Below are 22,187 nucleotides of genomic sequence, written 5' to 3'. Positions count from 1 at the left end.
CTTTTATTTTAAATTGATTTGAGAATCAAGGATGGGCTGGTGGGGTCATAATAAGCCAGCACTGGCGACTAGATCTTTTTTTAAAAAATGGCTTTTATTTTAAATTGATTTGAGAATCAAGGATGGGCTTTTGGGGTCATAATAAGCCAGCACTGGCAACTAGATCTTTTTAAAAATGGCTTTTATTTTAAATTGATTTGAGAATCAAGGATGGGCTGGTGGGGTCATAATAAGCCAGCACTGGCGACTAGATCTTTTAAAAAAATGGCTTTTATTTTAAATTGATTTGAGAATCAAGAAGGGGCTGATGGAGTGTTAATAATCCAGCACTCGTGAAATCTTACACTGGTACAAAATTTTTGCCATCTGTCTCGTGTTGAAATCTTTGGAACCAAAGTCTGTGCCCGGAGGGACACAGTTGGCAGATTATCTTACTACCCCCATGTATACAGTGAGGTTTAATGGTTGCTTGTCTTTGTTATTTAATTTTTACATTTCACTTTTCTGTCGTTTCAATTTTCAACAGTGTTCAAAGGCTGCAATAAAAGCTTTTCATGTTGTGTGTCTGCGTGGATGGCAGCCCTTCCTGGGATCTTGTGCTGTGTGGTTTTGTGGCTCTCTTTCATTAGTTGTGGTTTGTTTTGATATGAATCTGAGTTATGCGATGGCAATTGTAACTTCGTCACAGTTGATTACGATTGGAGCGGCCCTTTAAGCTTTACTCATAAACAAACCAATAAAAGATGCCAGCTATATAAACCTTGTGTAAGAAGTTGTTCTCACTCTTGTCATATCTGCTCTCTCGTATTTATACATGTCCAGTGGAACTTACATTGGATGAAAATCCAGGGCTGCTTTTGATCTTCTTTCTTTCCAGCATATTTCTACAAAAATATTGAAACCAGGTTCATGCACAATGGGTAGAATCAAAATTAGCAAAAGGTGTGCAGTCATCGTGCTCAAAAGTCCTGCCCTTTATGTGTACAAACATGAAGAATGGTTATAGGAATTGGATGTGTCTAGTCTGGTGAAAGGAAGGACTAGGGCTGACATGACAGCAGTGTTCCAATATTTGAGGGGCTGCCACATAGAAGAGGAAGGGGGTCAACCTATTTTCCAAAGCACCTGAGGGCAGGACAAGAAGCAACGGATGGAAACCAATCAAGGAGAAAAGCAACCTAGAACTAAGGAGAAATTTCCGGACAGTGAGAACAATTCATCAGTGGGGATGGCTTGCCATCTGAAGTGGTGGGTGCTGGACAGCCGCTTGTCTGAAATGGTATAGGGTCTCCTGCTTGAGCATGGGGGGTTGGGCTAGAAGACCTCCCAAGCTCCCTTCCAACCCTGTATTCTGAACAGAAATGGTTGGCCTTTGAATGTGACTCCCTGCCTGCCATTCCATATACATTTAGATGCATGTGATAGATGCCTCTTGATGGCTCCCTTTAGCAGCCATAGCAAAGCCTCAGGAGAACACCTTGGAAACAAGCGAGAAGGATTTAGCTTTCCTTCCTTTTTGCTTCTCCATCGCTGGGTCAAAGTCTTTATTTTCTTTCTTGGTCAAAGTCTTCATTTTCTTTCTCGCCCTTCCCCTGCATCCTTTGCTGATGGCAGTCATGTCAGAGTATATTCATGAACTGGAATAGAGCTTGGTGACAAGGTCAGCCAATGAATAGGCTAAATATATAAACTAAATCAGCCAATGAGGATAGTTTGGAAACTGAAAGTAGAAATAGCCTAGGCTGGAAACTGAAACTAAACGTAGCCTAGGCTAGTTCTATGTTAAGCTTTGGAACTCTGCAACTATGTTAAGCTCTGCAGCTCTGAAGCTATGTTGAAGCTCTGAGTCTGTCTATTGAAGATGAAACTAACTTGCTTGCTGAAGACTGGAGCTCTGCTCTGAACTTGCAACATGTTTCCGCCTGAGTTTGCTCCGTGTTGGAGAAGTCTACAACTGGTTTGTAAAATCTTCTTATTATGTTTATAAAGATGTTAAATGAAGCACCAGCCACCTGTGTTTATTTTTTCTGGTGCTGAATTAACGCTGCAAAACTTTCAATAAGTAAACATGAAGATCAGGTGGTTTGTGTATTATTTCAAAAGTTCCTTTTGAAAGGAGATCTTTCAGTCTAGACTGACCACTGTCCACAAGCCTTCACAAGGTTGGATGGTGAGGTGGACAACGTCCTTTTTTTCTTTTTCTTTAAAAAGCCACAGCCAAGAGATAGTGGCATGGGCGCAGACAGATATCTATTTGAGAAGCTTTGAGGGCTTTTAAAAAGAAAAGTTGGCTTCCTGACCCATCACTTGGACAAGACAGATGTTCCCTGGCAAAAGAGAGAAAAGGGCCTTTTAGTCTCTTTCACATTTTCCTACACTTTTTTATTATTATTTTTGGTCTGTTATCTCCTCCTCAACCCCAGGAAGATTCATGAGGCCCTATGCCTTCCCTTCCTCCCCCATCCTACTGTATTCCTGATGCTCCTGGAGAATCAAGAGGGCAGGGCTCTTGTTCACACTTGGCTACTCACAAAGAAGCCCCCATTCAAAGCGAGGCCTCCAGGGCCTGTCCGTGGCAGCTTCGCACAATAGCAACATTAGACACGGAGGCCGAAGCTCCAGTTTATGGTGAGGTGGCCTGAATAACCAGTGGTCGTCTTCTTCTCCTCCTGAGTGGTCTCTCCTGGGGGAGGGGAGAAAGGCCCTGTTCAAAGGAAGTTGCCGTGTCTTTTTTCCTGACCATTTCAAAAGCCTTATAAAACCTTTAGGATATCCAAAAGCGAAGAGGGTTGGACAGGATGGGAAAGAAAGGAAGGATGAGTCACCAAGAGGGATTTGAAGACCCTCCCCATTCAACTCTGGAACTTCCTTTCTGCTCCTTTGATTCCACCTCCTTTCATACTCTCCCACCCCCGAAGAGATCCTTCCTCCAGTGAGAAATCTCTGCAAGTGAGTTGATGGGCAGCAGTCGTGTAGTAAAGGTAAAGGTTTCCCTTGCACATATGTGCTAGTCGTTTCTGGCTCTAGGGCGTGGTGCTCATCTCCGTTACAAAGCCAAAGAGCCAGCGCTGTCCGAAGACGTCTCCATGGTCATGTGGCCAGCAGGGCTAAATGCCAAAGATGCACAGAACATTGTTCCCTTCCTACCAAAGGGGTCCCTATTTTTCTACTTGCATTTTTTTTTACATGCTTTCAAACTGCTAGGTTGGCAGAAGCTGGGACAAGTAACAGGAGCTCATTCCGTTACGCGGCACCAGGGATTCGGACCACCGACCCTTATGAAAACCACCTTGTGTGAAGATAGATGATAGATAGATGATAGATAGATAGATGATATAGGTAAATAGATAGATATAGAGGATATAGATAGATAGAGATGATAGAGATAGATGATAGAGATAGTTAGATACATATAGATTAGATAGATAGATAGATAGATAGATAGATAGATAGATAGATAGATAGATGATATAGAGATAGATGATAGATGATAGATAGATAGATGATATAGGTAAATAGATAGATAGAGATGATAGAGATAGATGATAGAGATAGTTAGATACATATAGATATAAATAGATAGATAGATAGATAGATAGATAGATAGATAGATAGATAGATAGATAGATAGAGATAGATGATAGATAGATAGATGATATAGGTAAATAGATAGATAGAGATGATAGAGATAGAGATAGATGATAGATGATAGCGATAGATGATAGAGATAGATACATATAGATACATACATATAGATACATACAGATAGATAGATAGATAGATAGATAGATAGATAGATAGATAGATATATAGGTAAATAGATATAGATGATAGAGATAGATAGAGATGATAGAGATAGATAGAGATAGGTAGTTAGATACATATAGATACATATAGATAGATAGATGATAGCTAAATAGCTAGAGATAGATGATAGATAGATAGATAGATAGATAGATAGATAGATAGATAGATGATATAGGTAAATAGATAGATAGAGATGATAGAGATAGATAGAGATGATAGAGATAGATGATAGAGATAGAGATAGGTAGTTAGATACATATAGATACATATAGATAGATAGATAGATAGATAGATAGATAGATAGATAGATAGATAGATAGATAGATGATAGCTAAATAGCTAGAGATAGATGATAGATAGATAGATAGATAGATAGATAGATAGATAGATAGATAGATAGATAGATAGATAGATAGATAGATAGATATGGATCAAGCTTATTTCTTGCATTTCGCGGTTGACATTTGGCACTGCAAACTCATCATCTTGTTGTGGTTGCAGTTGTCAAACAACTGTACATGACTTTTGGAGGCGCTCTCTCTCTCCTCCCTCCCCATATAAACATGTGCAGCTTGACCACAGGGCTCGTTTGCACCCAAATCACTTGGAACTGCTGGAACTGCAACAGTAAATAAAACGGATGCAGCATCTGTGTCTTTTTGTAAAAAAAAAAGCCGTATTTTATAACACAAGACATGAATGTTTAATGTAGGCTGCTTTGCCAATGGTGGCAGTTTTTCTCAGGTGCTGTTCATGAAAAACACATCAGAAGGGCACATACAGGCATATTTTACTTAACATCCTCATTGCTAAATTATTTATGCTGTGCCTTGTTTTATTCATGATAAATATTAATACCGGTGTCTTTAAGAGATGTGAGTCTTGCAAGCATTTTTACCTGGGAGAATGAGAATCTTGAAATGAAGCAACAGGCTTGTTGTGTGTGTTATTTGTGACTTAAGCTGTCGTTGCTCTTGGCCAAATAAAAGTTCCTCTCCAGGAGTTCTCAGGAAATGGCATTGTGTCTTCCCCACAATCTTTCCTGGCAAACTTGCTAGAAACTAGCAGATTTGGGACAATTTCTTTTCATGGATGCTTTGTTGGTTAGCTTCCTATCTGGTGAATTCAGGAGCTTGCACAGATATCCTCTGGGGATTTGAGGGGACTTTCATTCACCATCAACGTTGCGAACTTCAACTTTAGATTCAGTGAATCTAAAATTTCAGGATCCAAGAGCGTCAGGAATCCATTCTCTCTCTCTCTCTCTCTCTCTCTCTCTCTCTCTCTCTCTCTCTCTCTCTCTCTCTCTCTGTCTCTCCCTCCCTCCCCCCCCTGTGGTAAGATAGAAGTTTCTTGAGGATGGGCTCCTGCACCAGTCCAAAACCTTGGATGACTAAACCTCTGGTCCTAGTGACTGACTCAGATTGGATCTTGCGACATTATCACGGGACACGTATATTCGCCTTCATTTGTGAATCTAAAATACCCAAGGGGGAAAAAAAGGAAAGCGGAAGATGCAATTTTTGGAATATATTAGATTTTTTTTCTGACCTTGTTACAGATTAAGAAAGTGTGGAATTTCTACATATCAGGAGAGAAAGAGAGAGTGGGGGGGGTTAGACAGATGGATGGATGAACAGACAGACAGACAGATAGATAGATATTGATAGATAGATAGATAGATAGATAGATAGATAGATAGATAGATAGATGATGAGTGATAGATGGCAGGGAGATAGATAGATAGATAGATAGATAGATAGATAGATAGATAGATAGATAGATAGATAGATAGATAGATAGATAGATAGAGTTAGAGTTAGAGAGAGAGATGATAGATAGAGATAGATAGATAGATAGATAGATAGATAGATAGATAGATAGATAGATAGATAGATAGATAGATAGATAGATAGAGTGAGAGAGAGTGAGATGATAGATAGATAGATAGATAGATAGATGATAGATAGATAGATAGATAGATAGATAGATAGATAGATAGATAGATAGATAGATAGATAGATAGATAGATAGATAGATAGATAGATAGATGTAGAATAGATAGATAGATAGATAGATAGATAGATAGATAGATAGATAGATAGATAGATAGATAGATAGATAAGAAAGGGGGAGGTTATCTACGCTAGAGATCAATGGACAGACAGACGAGACAGAGAGAGATAGGAGGATAGATAGATTGATAGAGACAGATAGAGAAGAAAGAGGGAGATTATCTAGAGATCAATGGAGAGACAGATAGGAGACAGAGAGGGAGAGGGAGAGATTCATTCATTCTTCAAATTTCTTTGTTTTTCTGTTTTTTTTTAAATTTCTGATGCTCATGTCCAGACAGACTTCCTACATTTTGATCTCTGATTATCATGGAACCCTTGTGAGTAGCAAAGAATTATCCAGCCTTCTCTGAGGTGTTTATTTAATGGATGTGAGGCCCATCGCTTGGAGCTTCCTTGTGATCTTGGTTTGTTGAAGATGGAGATGGAGCACTTCCTTACTTATTTACAACCTTTCATTCCATTTCTCATCTCCAATATCCCGAAGAGCTTGCAGTAGAGTTTAAACGGTGTAGTGAAACCATGGAGAACAAGGTAAATAAAAGCACGGTACAAAATATGCAACATAAAATAAGCCACTGTAAGACAGTTATGGGGGTTAAAAACAGAAGCGAGGGAGCTAAGCATACCACAACGAGACTGAAAGGCTTAAGAGCAGAAAAAGGACAAGAAGAACAGCAGTGAGATGATATTACAGCTAGTCCTTGACTTACGACCACAATTTCTGTCACCAAGTGAGACATTTGTTAAGCGAGCTTTGCCTCATTTTGCAACCTCCCTTGCCACAGCTGTTAAGGCAATCCCTGCAGTTGTTAAGTTAGTCACCTGGTTGTTAAGTGAATTTGGCTTCTCCATTGACTTTCCTCATCAGAAGGTCGCAAAAGGTGATCATGTGACCTCAGGACCCTGCAATTATCATAACTATGAGTCAGTTGCCAAGGGTCTGAGTTTTGACCACGTGACCACAGGGATGCTGTGACGGTCATAAGTATGAAAAATGATCCCAGGTCACTTTTTTTCAGTGCCTTTGTAGCTTTGAACAGTCACTAAACAAACTGTTATAACCCAAAGTCTACCTGTACTGGGAAGGGCAGCTACCTGTCCCATTTTAGTATAGGTGAACTCCAAAGGAAGTGTCATGCCCCTGTTGGAATCTGATTCCAAGAGGGAGGTCGAGCAGCTGACAAGGGAGTGGGAGTGTGGCTCTGGTGGCTGTGGAAGAAACTTCAGAGGAAGGCCCACCCTCTCTTCATCCTAGGGCACGCAGGGACCAATGGAGAAGGAAGCAACGGGGGTTACAGGGGAGAAAAGGGCCCTGATTCCCTTCATTAGCTGCAGCTGGGAAAACAGGGATTTAAAAAGGGCTTGCGCACAGCACCTTGTTGGAAGTAAAGCGTGAATTATCCATGTTTGTCAAGTCTTATCTGGGTTCTGCCGTCCTCCCAACATTGTGTTCCTGTATTGGAGGCTTTTAGTGCAGCTTGGCTCCGAGTAAATGGACGGCTATCATTTGTTAGGAAGCTAGGTTTCATCTGGGTGCCTGGTTGGGGTGTGTTTGAGCTGGAGGTATCGGGGGGGGGGGTCTGTTTGTGCCCAGGTGTTTGCCTGGCTTGTAGTGTGGAGATTTATTTGCAGGCTTCCAAATAATTGACAGCCGGGTGGAGTCATCTCTTCTATTCATGCTTTCAGGTCTTTTTTCAATCTCTATGGCTTCTCTGATAATTCTGTAGCTGGGGTTTGCTATGGTGGCTAGGGTTTTGGTGCCATTGAAGTCAATGCTATGACCTGTTGCTTTCATGTGTTGGACTAGTGAGGAAGTGTGTTCCAGCTTTTTTACTGCATTTTTGTGTTCATCTAGGTGGGTACTTATTCTTCTATTGGTCTGTCCAATGTATGTGGCAGGGCATGCCTTGGTTTTCCAGGTCAATTTTATCTTTGGGGTTTCTAAGGATGGCTGCTATTTTTCTGTCTGTTTTGAAGGCAGTCTTGATGTGATGCCTGTGAAGTATCTTACTGATTTTGTCTGTAGTACCTCTTACGTAGGGCAGGACAGCTGTTCCATAGGTCTGTTCATCTTCTAGGTCTCCATTATGTCTCAGTGTGTTTTTGTGGATCAAGCCGGTGATTTTGCTTTTGTGGAAGCCGTTGGCTGTCAGTACTTTAGTCAGGGTGCATAGTTCAGTCTTTATGTGTGTCTTGTCTGCCAGGCGTTTGGTTCTGGCGATTAGTGTTTTGGCCACAGAATTTATCTGTGCTGGGTGGTGGTGGGATTGGGCGTTGAGGTAGCGGATAGTGTGTGTTTTCTTCTAGTATACGGTGTGTCCTAGTGTGCCATCTGTTTTTTTGTAGATTAGTACATCTAGGAATGGTAGTTGTTTGCTTGTTTCCGTTTCCATGGTGAACTTGATTTTGGGGTGTGTGCTGTTTAGGTGTGTTAGGAAATTGTTTAGGTTTTCTTTTCCATGGGGCCAAATCACAAATGTGTCATCGATGTATCTTAACCATCGTTTGGGTTTGTGGGTGGCATTAGCCAGGGCTCTGGATTCTAATTCTTCCATGAACAGGTTTGCAACAACGGGTGACAGTGGTGATCCCATAGGGGCTCCTTCAATTTGCTTGTATCTTTGTCCTTTGTATATGAAATATGTGTTGGTCAAGCAGTGTTCTGCTAGTTCCATGAGGTGTTTAGCTGGTTGGTATTTATTTTTGATGATTTCGAGAGTTTCTTTTATCGGGACTTGAGTGAATAGTGAAACCACGTCGAAACTTACAAGCAGATCTTCTTGTTCCACGTGTAGATCTTTGATCATTTCCAAGAGGTGTGAAGATGGGCTGTTCAGATGCGCGCCATCACAGAACCAGATTTGCAGACTTAACAGAATACAGAATAGTCCTTGACATACGGCTATCATTGAGCCCCAAATTTCTGGCGTTAAATGAGATGTTTGTTGCATGAGTTTTGCCCCCATTTTGCAAAGCTTTCTTGACGCAGTCGTTAAGTGAATCGCTGCAGTTAATAAGCTGGTAACCTGGTTGTGAAGTGAATCCATCTTTCCCCATTAACTTTGCTTCTGAGAAGGCCACAAAAGGTGATTAGGTGGCCATGGGACACTGTGTCCATCATAAATGTGAGTCAGTTGCCAAGCATCTGAAGTTTTTTCAAAAAAAATTATTGAACAAAAACATTAAAAACAGCGAACGTGGTGTAATCATCCTGATAACACCTATTTGTCATATACAACTGCAGTGATTCACTCGACAACGGTGGCAAAAAAAAAAAGCCCTAAAATGGGTCAAGCTTCACTTAACAAATGTTTAAATTAGTGGCAGAAATTTGGCGCTCCATTGTGGACGTAAACCGAGGATTCCCTCTAATCCCAAGCTGGATCTGGTTCCCCCAATCCAATATGGTTAAAGTCGACAAATCCTTAAAATCTTAAGCACGTTGATGGTGAGACTCAGAAAAGCCCAGCAAGAGACGTACGTGTGTGTGTGTGTGTGTGTGTGTGTGTGTGTGTGTGTGTGTGTAAATAAAACCACTCGACAATAATTCTATTGTGGCTTCCGCCTCCGTTGGTTGATGCTCGGAGCTCTTTTCTTAATGCAATAAAGCACCATTAGTGTTGAAGGGGCTCCTCTAATTCAATAAACTGTTCCCAAATTGCATTAAATCCAGGTTTGGGTTAGGTTTCCCTGCAGGATGAGAAGGAGGGAAGAGAAAAGCTTAAGACTGAATCAGGAAGGGCTTCTCCTGAAAAGGCAGCAGTCTGGCACTCAGAGCCAGGGAGGTTGGGCGGGGGATGGGGTTGGGGGGAACAGGCAGCGCATCTTTAATGTATGAACCTGATATGAGAAGCCTCCCATCTGTTGGAGCCCAGTGGGACCCTGAAGATGAGTGATGAGTCTTGTCTGACATCTTGGCCCGCTCCTTTTCAACAAGAGAGAGGCAGTAGCGTTCTCTTTGATGTACGTTGTGGGCGGATGGGGGAGCAAAGATGGAGGTGCCCACGTGGAGGCGTGTTAACTCTGCTGCCTGAAGGCATCTTGCAGGAGACAACAAGGGGGAAGCAGGACCAAAAAATGTCCTTTGGTGGGTGAGGGGAGGGAAGGGGTGGACAGCCGGCAGCCAGGAATGGAGGTTTCACACACCCACCAAGGTTGGGTTGAAACTTGGGGAAGAGTTGGATGAGAAGAAGTCCACCTTCCTTCAAGGCTTCTGCTCCATTTAATTCATAAAGGAATTTAGAGGTGACCCTGAGAAAGGTGTGAAAAGGGGAAGAGGGGGAGGGAGGGAAGGAGAGGAAGGAAGTAAAGAGGTGAGGAAGGGAAGAGATGAAGAAGGGAAGAGCAAGAGGGAGGGAGGGAAGAAGAAAAGAGGTGTAGAAGGGAAGACTGAGGGAGGGAGGGAGGGAGGGAAGGAAGGAAGGAAGGAAGGAAGGAAGGAAGGAAGGAAAGGGAAGGAAGGAAGGAAGGAAGGAAGGAAGGAAGGAAGAAAAGAGGTGTAGTTCCACAGTTGCTGGAATTGGGTATGTCTAGTTTAATGAAAAGGAGGACTAGGGGTGACGTGATAGCAGTGTTCCAATATCTTAGGGGCTGCCATAAATAAGAGGGAATCAAACTATTCTCCAAAGCACTGAAGGCAGGAGAAAAAGCAACGGATGGAAACTAATCAAGGAGAGAAGCGACTTAGAACTAAGGAGAAATTTCCTGACAGTTAGAACAATTAATCAGTGGAACAACTTGCCTCCACAAGTTGTAAATGCTCCAACGCTGGAATCTTTTTAAGAAGAGACTGGACAACCATTTGTCTGAAATGGTCTAGGGTAGTGATCCCCAACCTTTTTGACGCTGCGGCCGGTACGGCATAAGCTGGCGCCGCCATCTTTTTGATGAAAAGCGTGCTTCCGGTGAGCTTTCTACCGGAAAAGCTCACCGGAAGCACTTTTTCATGAAAAAGATGGCGGCGCCCAGCAAGCCAGAGGCCCGGTAGGAGTTCCGCGGACCGGTACCGGTCCGCGGACCGGTGGTTGGGGACCCCTGGTCTAGGGTTCCCTGCCTAAGCAGGGGGTTGGACTAGAAGACCTCCAAGGCCCCTTCCAACTTCGTGTTTCTATTCTAACCTGTCTTGTATCTCTTTTTCTTTTAGCGATGTCTGACTTCCATGTACACCCCCAGAGTGCAGTGGTGGAAGAAGGAGGCGTTGCCCGCTTTCAGTGCCAGATCCATGGCCTGCCTGAACCCATGATAATGTGGCAGAAGAATCATCTCCCCATCAGCACAGATAATGACAGGTAACCCTGCCCGAAGAACCAAAAACTGGGGAGGAGAATAAGACGTGTTTCCTTCCCAGAAATCTACTGAGCCACGTTTGTATGGTTGGCTTAAATGCCTGCCAGTTAGTTGTTTTATCCTTTAAAATCTCAGAAATGTCACCCCGGCATCAGAGGGACAGACTCTTCTGACCCAACCTGTTTCCAAGAGAGCAAACACAAGACAAAGGCAGCAGCACAACCTTTTACTGCTTCATCTAGGAATTCTGTTTCTTCACAGATAAAAGGCTGCTTCCAACTAATTAGCCCTGACAAGAAAGAGCCTTGCCAAGTTTTTGCAGGACTGTGAAAAACCAACAGATAAGAAATAGTTTAAAACACAAGAGTCTTCCAATACCAACTGTAATGTCCACAAGGCTGAGTTTCAAAATGTCTTTGCCTTCTGCAAAGAAGGTTTGTTTCACAGCTGGCTTTTATCTTCTTGAGGGAGGGGCCATTACCTTGCAGCCTTACTCCCGAGTCGCCTGTGCTGTTGTAACTGCTCTTTCCTGCAAGCGATCCTGCGTGCACGCACACTTGGCACAGGCTCCTTGGGAACCTCCTCATCGCTGCTGCCAGCCCCCACAGTCTCTAAAGGCAGCAGTCCACTCCCTAAGGGTCCCGGCCCCTCACCTGAGTTCTCGTTCTCCTCAGCCTGCTAACCACAACACAGACAAATTGCCCAACCCTGCTCTTGTCTAGAAAAAGGCTGCTCCAACCTGACTGAAGCGGGGCAGCCAACATCCTTCCTGCCAGTGGTGGGATTCAGTTTTTTTAAATTACCAGTTCTGTGGGCGGGGCCTGGTGGGCGGGGCCTGGTGGGCGTGGCTCGGCTTGGTGGGTTTGGCTTGGCGGGAGTGGTAGGGGAAGGATACTGCAAAATCTCCAATCCCTTCCCACTCCAGGGGAAGGTTACTATCAGCCTCCAAGATTCTGTCTTCTGCTTGACTCTTTCTGGCTGCCATAGAAATGGGGGGGTGGGGGGCGGGGAATAATTGGGCCTTGTGGGGGGAAGGGTGCTGGAGGTGAAGCTGTGTGAATTGTAAAAGTTGGGGTGCTTCCTTATTTACTGCGCAAATGCAGCCACTTATCTTTCCAGGACAAGTTCAACCGTCTTGGCATACCAGATGTCTGAGATGCCACCTGAAGATGTACCTATATGACATTATATGGGTATAATGATATATGACACACCTCAGACTGGATGGCAAGTTTGAACTATTGGGGGTGGGGACATGGGACGACTTTCTATCTGTGATTTCTGCGCCTTTTGCCTCAGATCTTGTATTTCTTCTGATGCTACCACTTCAATTTTCAGTAAAAGTCCTTTTCTCTATAACCATGGATTCTAAGATTTCCTGTCTTGGATTTTGAATGGAGCCACACTTGACAGTTACGGCAAAATCCCCCTTCCCTTCCCACCCCACTAACCTGCTTTCCAGCTCCGTTCTCCTGTGCAGGGCAACCAAAGAAGACCCAGCCAATCAGCTGGGACTCAATGGGAGGCAGGGAATAGATGGGGGCGGGGCCAGTCAGAGGTGGTTTTTGCCGGATCTCCAAACGACTCAAAATTTCCGCTACCGGTTCTTCAGAACCAGTCAGAACTTGCTGAATACCACCTCTCCTTCCTGCTCTTTCTTTCCCTTTCTGCAAAAGTTGTCTGTTCTCCAAAAAGGGAGAAAGATCTATCAACCCTGATCTCTACGCATACAACATACATACAACCACCAAGGAGCCCAACATTTCTGTTGCTAAAACGAGACATCGGTTGAGTGAGTTTTGCAGAATAGAATAGAATAGGAATAGGAATAGGAATAGGAATAGGAATAGAGTAGAGTAGAGTAGAGTAGAGTAGAGTAGAGTAGAGTAGAGTAGAGTAGAGTAGAGTAGAGTAGAGTAGAGTAGAGTAGAGTAGAAATAGAATAGGATAGGATAGGATAGGATTGGATAGGATAGGATAGGATAGGATAGGATAGGATAGAATAGGATAGAATAGAATAGAATAGGATAGGATAGGATAGAATAGAATTCCATCCCATCCCATCCCATCCCATCCCATCCCACAAATGATGACGGATTGAAATATATGTGAAAAGAGATTCCTTCGGATACTGTAGTCTTTATAAACAGGCAGCAAGCCCCACACTTACTCACACTGATGACATTACCTAGTTGGGTAATGAAACACCTGCAACCAACCAAGCTCAGAAGCACCAGGGACTGCACAATTCAAACAAAAACCTGGCTTCTTTCCCAGTCTTAAGCTTCCCTTAATTGCCGTATATTCCAAGCATCTGTCCCGAATGAGTATGTTTTCTGAACCCCTCAGGTACACACTGCTTCCCAAGGGGGTTTTGCAAATCACAGGACTGCGAGCCGAAGATGCTGGGATCTTCCACTGCGTCGCCAGCAACATTGCGAATGTGAAATTTAGCAGAGGAGCCAGGCTCACCGTATCAGGTTGGTTGGACAGCAGGGTGGGGTGGAGCGGGGGGTAAGGATTAAAGGTAGTCCTCGACTTAATGACCACAATTGAGCTGAACATTTTCTGCTGCTAAGCGAGACATTTGTTAAGGGAGCCTTGCTCCATTTTACGATCTTTTGTGCCATAGTTGTTCATTGAATCACTGCAGTTGTAAAGCTAGTAACACTATTGTTAAGTGAATCTGGCTTCCCCAATGACTTTGCTTGTCCGAAGATCACAAAAGCTAATCACGTGACCACAGGACACTGCAACCGTCATAAATACGAGTCGGTTGCCAAGCACCTCGATTTGATCTCGTGACTATGGAATGCTACAATGGTCGTAAGTGTGAAAAACAGTCATCAGTCGCTTTTTTCCGGTGCCGTTGTAACTTCAAATGGTTGTTCGTTGTAACCTTAAATGGTTACTAAATGAACTGTTGTAAGTCAATATCTAAGGTGCTTCATCTGTCAAGTGCTGCTGTTTTACTTTGGTATCTGTTTGGCATATTTTTTTTTTAATTTATATTTCACGTTTCTGTACCACTCATCTCCTTCCAAGAGGAATTCTGCTTGGCGTACAATAAAAGATCCAAATCGAAAAGCAATCTATAAAAAAAAATTAAGCGTTCGAGTTAAAATTTTAGAATTGATTTTAGAAAATGTATAAAAAATGTTTTTAATCATTTTAAACCCTGTTAAAAACCAGTTGATAAAGGCGAAGGAAGAACTCTCCTGGCACCAACCAGCCCCATAATGGGGGTTTTCCTTTGAGCTCCCCAAGCAAGGCCACACAACAATATGGAGCCTCTTTTTTTGGAATGACAGGTTGTAGTTGCTGCTTGGTGTCATCATTTATAACCGAGACGCCAGTCTCTTTCATGAGAGAATGCCCAATTTTCGTCAGAATAACAGAGACAAGAATCCATCTACCCATATTCCAGGATTTGAAGGGCTACCACAATGAAGAGGGGGTCAATTTATTCTCCAAAGCACCTGAAGGCAGGACAAGAAACAATGGATGGAAACTAATCAAGGAGAGAAGCAACCTAGAACTAAGGAGGAATTTCCTGACAGCAAGAACAATCAACCAGTGGAACGGTTTGCCTTCAGAAGTTGGTGGGTGCTCCATCATTGGAGGTTTTTCGGAAGAGACTGGACTGCCACTTTTCTGGAATGGAATAGGGTCTTGTACTTGAGCAGGGGGCTAGACTAGATGACTTTCAAGGTCCCTTCCATCTCTATTCTGATTGATTGAGTTGGAAGGGACCCTGGATATCTTCTAGTCCAACTCTCTGGTCAAACAGGAGACCCTCTAGCATTCTGGACAAATGGTTGTCCAGTCTCTTCTTGAAAACCTCCAGTATTGAAGCACTCACAACTTCTGGAGACAAGTCACTCCACTAGTTAATTGTTCTCTCTGTCCGGAAATTTTTCCTCATTTCTAGATCGGTTCTGTCCTTGATTAGTTTCCATCCATTGCTTCTTGTTCTGCTTTCAGCTGCTTTGGAGACTAAGTTGACCCCTTCTATTTTGCGGCTGTCCCTCGAACATTGGACCACTGCTATCATCTCTCCCCTTTTCCTTCTTTTCATTAGACACTCGCGCGATGTGGTCGGGCTTAGTTTTTGTGGAGGAAAATAAGGGGGGGGGGAATCTGCCTCTGCCTACCAGCATCCATCGGTATTCACCTGGCTAGCGTCCTGTCAGTGTGTGAGAGAGTTGGGAGCTGTTTGGAAACTGAAACAGTACTTGCTGTGTGAGCAAGAAGGAGACAGCAAGGAGCCTGGGCATGGCTTAGCTCAACTGTTCTGTACGAAAGCTGCTTGGTGCTGTGAAACAAAAACTGAAACTCCTCTCCTCTGCTTGTGTTTTGTATTTGGAACAGATTTCTTTTCAAGTGGGAAAGGGGAGTAGAACTCCTTAGTATCAGAGCATGTTAATAATAATAATATAGGAAATATTAATGCTCTGATGGTCTTTTTGAAAAACCCTTTCTTAGTGAGCACCTAGAAGCCAAGAGGAACATATGTGCCAAATTTCAAGTTTGGAGGTTCTGACGATTTTGTGATGATGCGTGAGTGGTATTTCGCTTTTATATAGAGAGATTTCATTTTCTGAAAGTCCTGACTGGTAGGATAAAGCTGTATGATTTTTCTGGTCTTGGTACGAAGGCCTACTTCTTGTCCCTTCTGTTCTTCTATGCTCCCAATCAATCAGCTTTGTTACAATCACAGACCAGGCCAAAGCTTCAGTACATGACTTCAGATAGTAATTAAAAGCAAAAGGTATGAGCTGTCAGTCAAATCGATGTAACGTACAATAATATATCTAAGGTGACCAACTTTTTTACCATGAGAAGGAGGACACAAATAAATTGAAGAAAAAAAAAACAAAGTCACTTGCGCATGGCGCACTCTTGTGCATGACACCCTCTCTCAAAACAATTCTCCTGTGCAGAGCACATGCGTCTCATCATTGCTCTTCGCCGCACTGTGCCGAGCCTTGACGAATCGTCATGTCAAATACAAATACGTCACATCACACACAACAGATCGGCTCAGCATCAATCAAATATGGAGATTTACAGATTAGTCTTCAAATATCAAAAAGGAGGACATGTAGAAGGATACTTTTCGAGGGAGGACAGAACTTACAAAAGGAGGACTGTCCTCCCTAAAGGAGGACGGTTGGTCACCTTAATATATCATCGGAAAGAAGGTGGCCACAGTTGTCTGTCTTGCTACATTTTGAAATCCCTTTTGTTATGTACAGTTTATTAAGAATTATTTACGTGGGGAAAGATAAATACAAAGCAAAGGAGAGAGAAAATGGGGAAAGCAAAATGAGTGAAAGAAAGAAAAAGAGAGAGAGAGAGAGAAGGTGAGAAAATATGAACAACCTTTAACCTTCTTTTTTTCTTAAATATTACAAAAATCCCTTCCACCCCTTATTTCAATCCTTTTTCAGTCATCTAATCCAGAAATCATTTCACTTTATTCCATTTTTAGTGAAAAGACCATAAAGGGTTTCCAGCCTTTTATCTTTGCTGTAAGCATATTAGATCTTGTTTTAGTTTTTTTCAAGTAATGAAAAAAATCTTGTTTTCTTCATTTGAGGGACTTTTGGCCTGTTTACATTCCATATTAGGCATTTCAAATCCATACTTTTTCTTGTAAACCTATACCTGCAGCATCTAACATGGTTGTCTCTTCCTCATTTAGTTGTGTGTTAATGTTGCGTGGTTCCCTCTTTTTGTTCCAGTTACACCTTTCTCCAGCTCTTTCAAAAAAACGGTCCTTCCTCTAGAATCAAAGGACACCCTCTGGGATGGCTTTTGGTACTCTGCTTTTTGATGTCCTCTATTGCAGGTGTCCCCATCCCCTGGTCCATGAACTGGCACCAGTCCTTGGCATGCCAGAACTGGTCCATGTAAACAAGCAGAGTAGAGCAGAACAGAACAGAACAGAACAGAATAGAATAGAATTCCTTATTGGCCAAGAGTGATTGGACACACAAGGAATTTGTCTTTGGTGCATATGCTCTCAGTGTACATAAGAAAAAACAAAATACATTCATCAAGAATCATAAGATACAACACTTAGTGATAGTCATAGGTTACTATAAGCAATCAAATCATACTAGGAAAACAAAACAATACAAATTGTAAAGATACAAGCAACATGGTTATAGTCGTAAGTGGGAAGAGATAGGTAATAAGAAGCATGAGAAGAAGAATAGTAATACAATCTTACTAAGTAATTTGACAGTTTTGTGTGAATTAGTCGTTTAGCAGAGTGATGGCATTCGGGGGGAAACTGTTGTTGTGTCTAGTTGTTTTGGTGTGCAGTGCTCGGTAGCATCATTTTGAGGGTAGGAGTTGAAACAGTTTATGTCCAGGATGTGAGGGGTCTGTAGATATTTTCACAGCCCTCTTTTTTACTCATGCAGTATATAGGTGCCTCAATGAAAGGCAGGTTGTAGCAATTGTTTTTTCTGCAGTTGTAATTATCCATTGAAGTCTACATCTGTCTTATTTGGTCGCAGAGCCAAACCAAATCAGGATGCAGCAGCATGCAAAACCATGGTTTCCCTCTGGTCCACAGAGAAACCTTTCTCCATGGAACCAGTTCCTGGTGCCCAAAAGGTTGGGGGCCACTGCTCTATTGAATTGGTTGGATTAAAGGTCTCGTTTCACTTTAAATTAAAGAAAGAACTCTTTAAATTCTTACCACTCAAACATGCTTTAGAGAGTGGACTGGGTGAACCCAGTGTCCCTTGAACATGCTATATCCTTTTTTTGGCTCCCAGTGTTCTGCTTGTGAATCGCTTCCGGGTTCATTCTAGATCTTGTCAGTTTCCTCACAAGGAACAGCCCTCCAGAGCTTAAATGGGCAATCTCACAGCTTCCTCCTTATCCAGAGAAGCTCCCATTAGCTTAAGGCACCGCCAACTACTGGGTTTCACCTCAGCATTATCCCCCATGTGTGGAGTTGAACTAGTCCACCATGTTTCCACTTGGAAGTCCCCCTATATCTTGAAATTCCTTTCCTTTAAAACCTCGGCTCCTGTACATTTCTAATATAAAATATTTGCAAAAAGGAAATAACAAAAGGTTTTGGTGTCTGCTCTTTACCGCACAGGCTCTCCTTCTGCTGTTTACAAAGACCCTATGATCCTTGTGGGACCTGAGAACTTGACTCTGACGGTGCACCAGACGGCCATCTTGGAATGCGTTGCAACTGGGAATCCCAGGCCTATCGTCTCCTGGAGTCGACTTGGTAGGTATCCAAACATTCTAGCCCAGAGGTCTCCAACCTTGGCAACTTGAAGACTTGTGGACTTCAATTCCCAGAATTCAACTCCCAGAACTCCCAGAAAAGCTTTGCTGACTGAGGAATTGATCTAGCCTGCTCTCTTGGCAGGGGAGTTTGGTTATTATTTTGGTTTAGATAAGAGGATCTCCTGGCATCTTATTCTTTGATTGGGTAAAGAGTTGGCCTCATTCATACTGACAATATTGAAAGTAGCTGCATGTAAACATCTGGATTTAAGATGCATAGAGAATGTTTTTTTTAATTTATTGTTAGATGTATATCTCATCTTTACAAGGCTTCCTCCTCCTGTTTTTCCCACCACCACAACTCTGTGAAATAGGTTGAGCTAGGAAAGAGGTAATCTAAAGTTACCAAATCAGCTTTCATACCCGAGAGAATTGAAGCTCATGATTTTAATCCAGTGTCTTAACCAAACCAGATCTCTCTATTTATGTTAGAATTGCTTTATTTTCTGTGTATTAAACTTGTTTGAAAGTGTTTCAAGGTCAAATAATGAAGCCGTTCATCAGATACTAGTTTACTTCTCCAGCATGTCTTTTCAATGTGGTTGGTCTCTTTTCTCTTCTATGTCTTATGGGAATGACCAGCATACGGGGGACTGTAAATTACGTATGCCAGAGTTAGCTTGCTGTCAGGATTCCAGCAATCGCTCTAATTAAATCATGATTCTTGAGCCAAACTTCAAAAAACTTCAAAGGATTCATTAGAGGCGACATGTTATTGGCACTGCCCTGTATGAAGCCAACTCACCTGCTTCCCCCCTACCCACTGGGTGTCTCATAAACCAGATTCTCCAATTGAGCATGTTCACAGGCTGGGTGTCATTATTCACTTTCTCCAATTCAATATATTCACAGGCAAAAACTCTGGTAGTTTAGTTACAATCTTTTAAAGAGAAGAGTTGGAATGTACTTTCGCTTTCAGCTGCTCTTCCAGATTTTCTCTCCCCCCCTTTTTTTATGGCAACTACTAAAACAGGCATAGGAATGTTTTATGAGTTGACATGTACCTTGTAGGATGATGGATGATGAAGCTGGTTCAGAACTGCCTTCTCCAACCCCTTGCCCTTCAGATGTCTGACATATTGAATGGGAGTGGTGTGAATATTGTAGTGCAGGAGTGTGAAACTCAAGGCCTGGGACCCGTATCCAGCCCTCTGGGTGCTTAGATCTGGCCTACAGGACTGCGCTGGAAGCAGCGAAGGCCCAGCCCGCCATGCATCTGCCAGCAAAAATGGAGGCCCTCCCAAGCTCTGTTTTCACTGGCAGAGGTTCCAGGAGGCTGTTGCTGCCGAAAACGGAGCTCAGGAGCCCATTTTTGCTGGCAGAGCTCTTGGGTCACCACAGGCACCCCCCCCAACACAAGTGATGTCATGCTGGCCACACCCACCCTGTCTCCCAGGGTCAAATACAACCCCGATGCAGACCTCAATTTAACCGAGTTTGACACCCCTGTTGTAGTGCATCGGATCAGGATTAGGAGGGGAAAAACTGTCCTAGAAGATCAATGAGCATTCCAGTAAGATCCTTGCTATAACTCAATGTTATTTGTGTAGATTAGCTTCTAAAACATAAGAATTTCCAGGTGTGTGGACTTCAGATCCCAGAATTCCACAGCCAGCAGAGCTATAAATGAGAATTCTGGGACTTAAAGTCTATAGACTGACCTGGATGGCAAAAACTACTCTAGATTTAATATAAAACGCAAAGAAAAGGCTAGCACTGTGCAGAGCCTTCAAGGCCCATAGAGACCTCAAAAACATATGCTTAGAAAATGAAGTAGAAGAGGAGTTTGCTTTGCCTCTTGGAATGCAAGTATCTTGCAAGCATCACACCTAACTCCGGCAGGCGTTTTGTGAAAGTGCCCATAACATAAAATGCTAAATATGATCTCTGGTTCCCAAAAATTGAAGTATCATTTCCGAGATGAATTTCAGAAGAAAATGGATTCAGTTTGTATAAGAGGGTGAGCAAAATAGGAACTGGTTAAGTTGCTAAGTTTTAGTTGATATTTTTTTAAAGTCCTTGTAGGAGGAAAGCCAAGTTAATTTTTCATGGTAAAAATACAGAAAGATTAAGTTTATGTTTTCCAAGTAACAAACCTTGCTAAAAGATCTGAGCTGATCATGAAAGTTTTTGCGCCTTTTAATACAAAAATGGTTAGTTAGAAAAGGTGCTATCGGATTCTTCTGATTTAATACTTTTGAACTAAGCAAAGTCTCTGCTAACAATTTACTCACTGGGGGGGGGGGAGCTAACTTACAAATACAAAGGAAAGGGTCCCCCCCCCCAAGGAATGGCGAGTTCAATTTTTCCCGGAAAAAGAGAAAATTGTTTTCTACTCATGTTTGAATTGCATATTCATCTTTCTGACACCTTCTTCCCTTCAACAGATGTACCCAGGTGCTTCCTTCAGAATACACAGCAATTAATTGTGTTTCTTTTCTTTGAAAAGCTTGCAGATAAATGTTTCTCTTACAGGTTTCTGGGGTTTTTGACACCCATGAAAGGATCACTGACTTAACAAGTCTGTTTCTTTAGAGAATTGGAAATGCAAGAAAAAAGAAAAAAGACTCAGATTATTGGAATACTGTCAGATTGGAGGGAGGGGCATAGTGAGAAGTAAATAACTAAGCATTACCCCCTCTTCCAACACCCCTCCACATGACAGCAAGTAGAGCCCAATTAATTGGATAATGTATTGGCACAGGACGCTGCCATTTCCCCCTCCTTCTGCCTGACAACTCTCTCAGTTCCCCTGAACGTTTTAGGGGGAAAAAACAGCACCCATTTCAGCTTTGCTTTCCTCCCGCATTTCAATCACCTCTTCCCCTCCATGGGCAGAAAAAGAAATGAGAGTTGGGTGTTGAGTGTAAATAATTTGTCCAGGGTTTTCCGTTGAAAGGTGCGATTGAGCTGAATCTGAATTTTAAGGCAGGCCTTTTTGTCAGGTGCTCCAGCCAACCAGTTTCGCTTCTTAAACCCCCTAGGTGGATTTTGCTTTTTAAGTTTTCCTTTTTTTTTTACTGTGAAGTTCAGTCAGCCAACTTGTTTTTAATGGCAGAAATTCTTGGACCATGCATGACCTGCCTTCCCCAGATATTAGAACGTTTAAAAGGGCCTTCCCCAGTTTGGCTGAACTCACCAAACCACCCCCAAAATAGCTTTGAAATGGAAATAGTTTGAGGTTGGAGATAGGTTGGAATCTTCCCCACCATTAAACCGAGCTAACCGATGTTGGATTCCTGAATTAATGAACGTTTTCTGAAATTGCCGAAAACACTGAAATGCGAACTAACTCAATAGCTTAAATGTAATCTTTGGAGGGGCAGGAGCGGGGAGTCATTTTAGCTTATTCCCACTCCCATTGGAAGACGACAGATAACAGATAATCAGAGTTGGAAGGGACCTTATAGGTCATCTAGTCCAACCCCCAACCCAAGCAGGAGACCCTACACCATTTCTGACAAATGGCAGTCCAATCTCTTCTTGAAAGCCTCAAGTGATGATGCTCCCACAACTTCCGAGGGCAACTTCTGTTCCATTGGTTGATTGTTCTCACTGTCACAAAATTCCTCCTTATTTCCAGGTTAAAACGACTTCCCATGTATGGGTAGTCCTCGATTATGACCATAATGAAGCCTGTTCATCATGATCATAACTTATGAGGATTGTAAATCAAACCACCCATGTGAC

At 42.6% G+C, this 22,187-nt stretch overlaps 1 protein-coding gene across 2 annotated transcripts in view; it reads left to right on the top strand.

The window, feature by feature from the left end:
- Positions 1–22,187, top strand: part of IGDCC3 (immunoglobulin superfamily DCC subclass member 3) — a 128,733-nt gene that overhangs the window by 53,534 nt on the left and 53,012 nt on the right. For both annotated transcript variants that reach the window (XM_087972846.1, XM_087972845.1), the window contains exons 3-5: positions 11,029–11,173; positions 13,521–13,651; positions 18,298–18,435. In XM_087972846.1, coding sequence (XP_087828972.1) covers positions 11,029–11,173; positions 13,521–13,651; positions 18,298–18,435 — 414 coding nt within the window. The remainder of the gene's footprint in view (positions 1–11,028; positions 11,174–13,520; positions 13,652–18,297; positions 18,436–22,187) is intronic.

Source organism: Notechis scutatus, chromosome 11 (genome assembly GCF_049901735.1).
Source record: "Notechis scutatus isolate UNSWTSFEM ecotype Mainland chromosome 11, rNotScu1.2, whole genome shotgun sequence".
Lineage (NCBI taxonomy): Eukaryota > Metazoa > Chordata > Lepidosauria > Squamata > Elapidae > Notechis > Notechis scutatus.
This window is presented reverse-complemented; position numbering and strand designations above follow the sequence as displayed.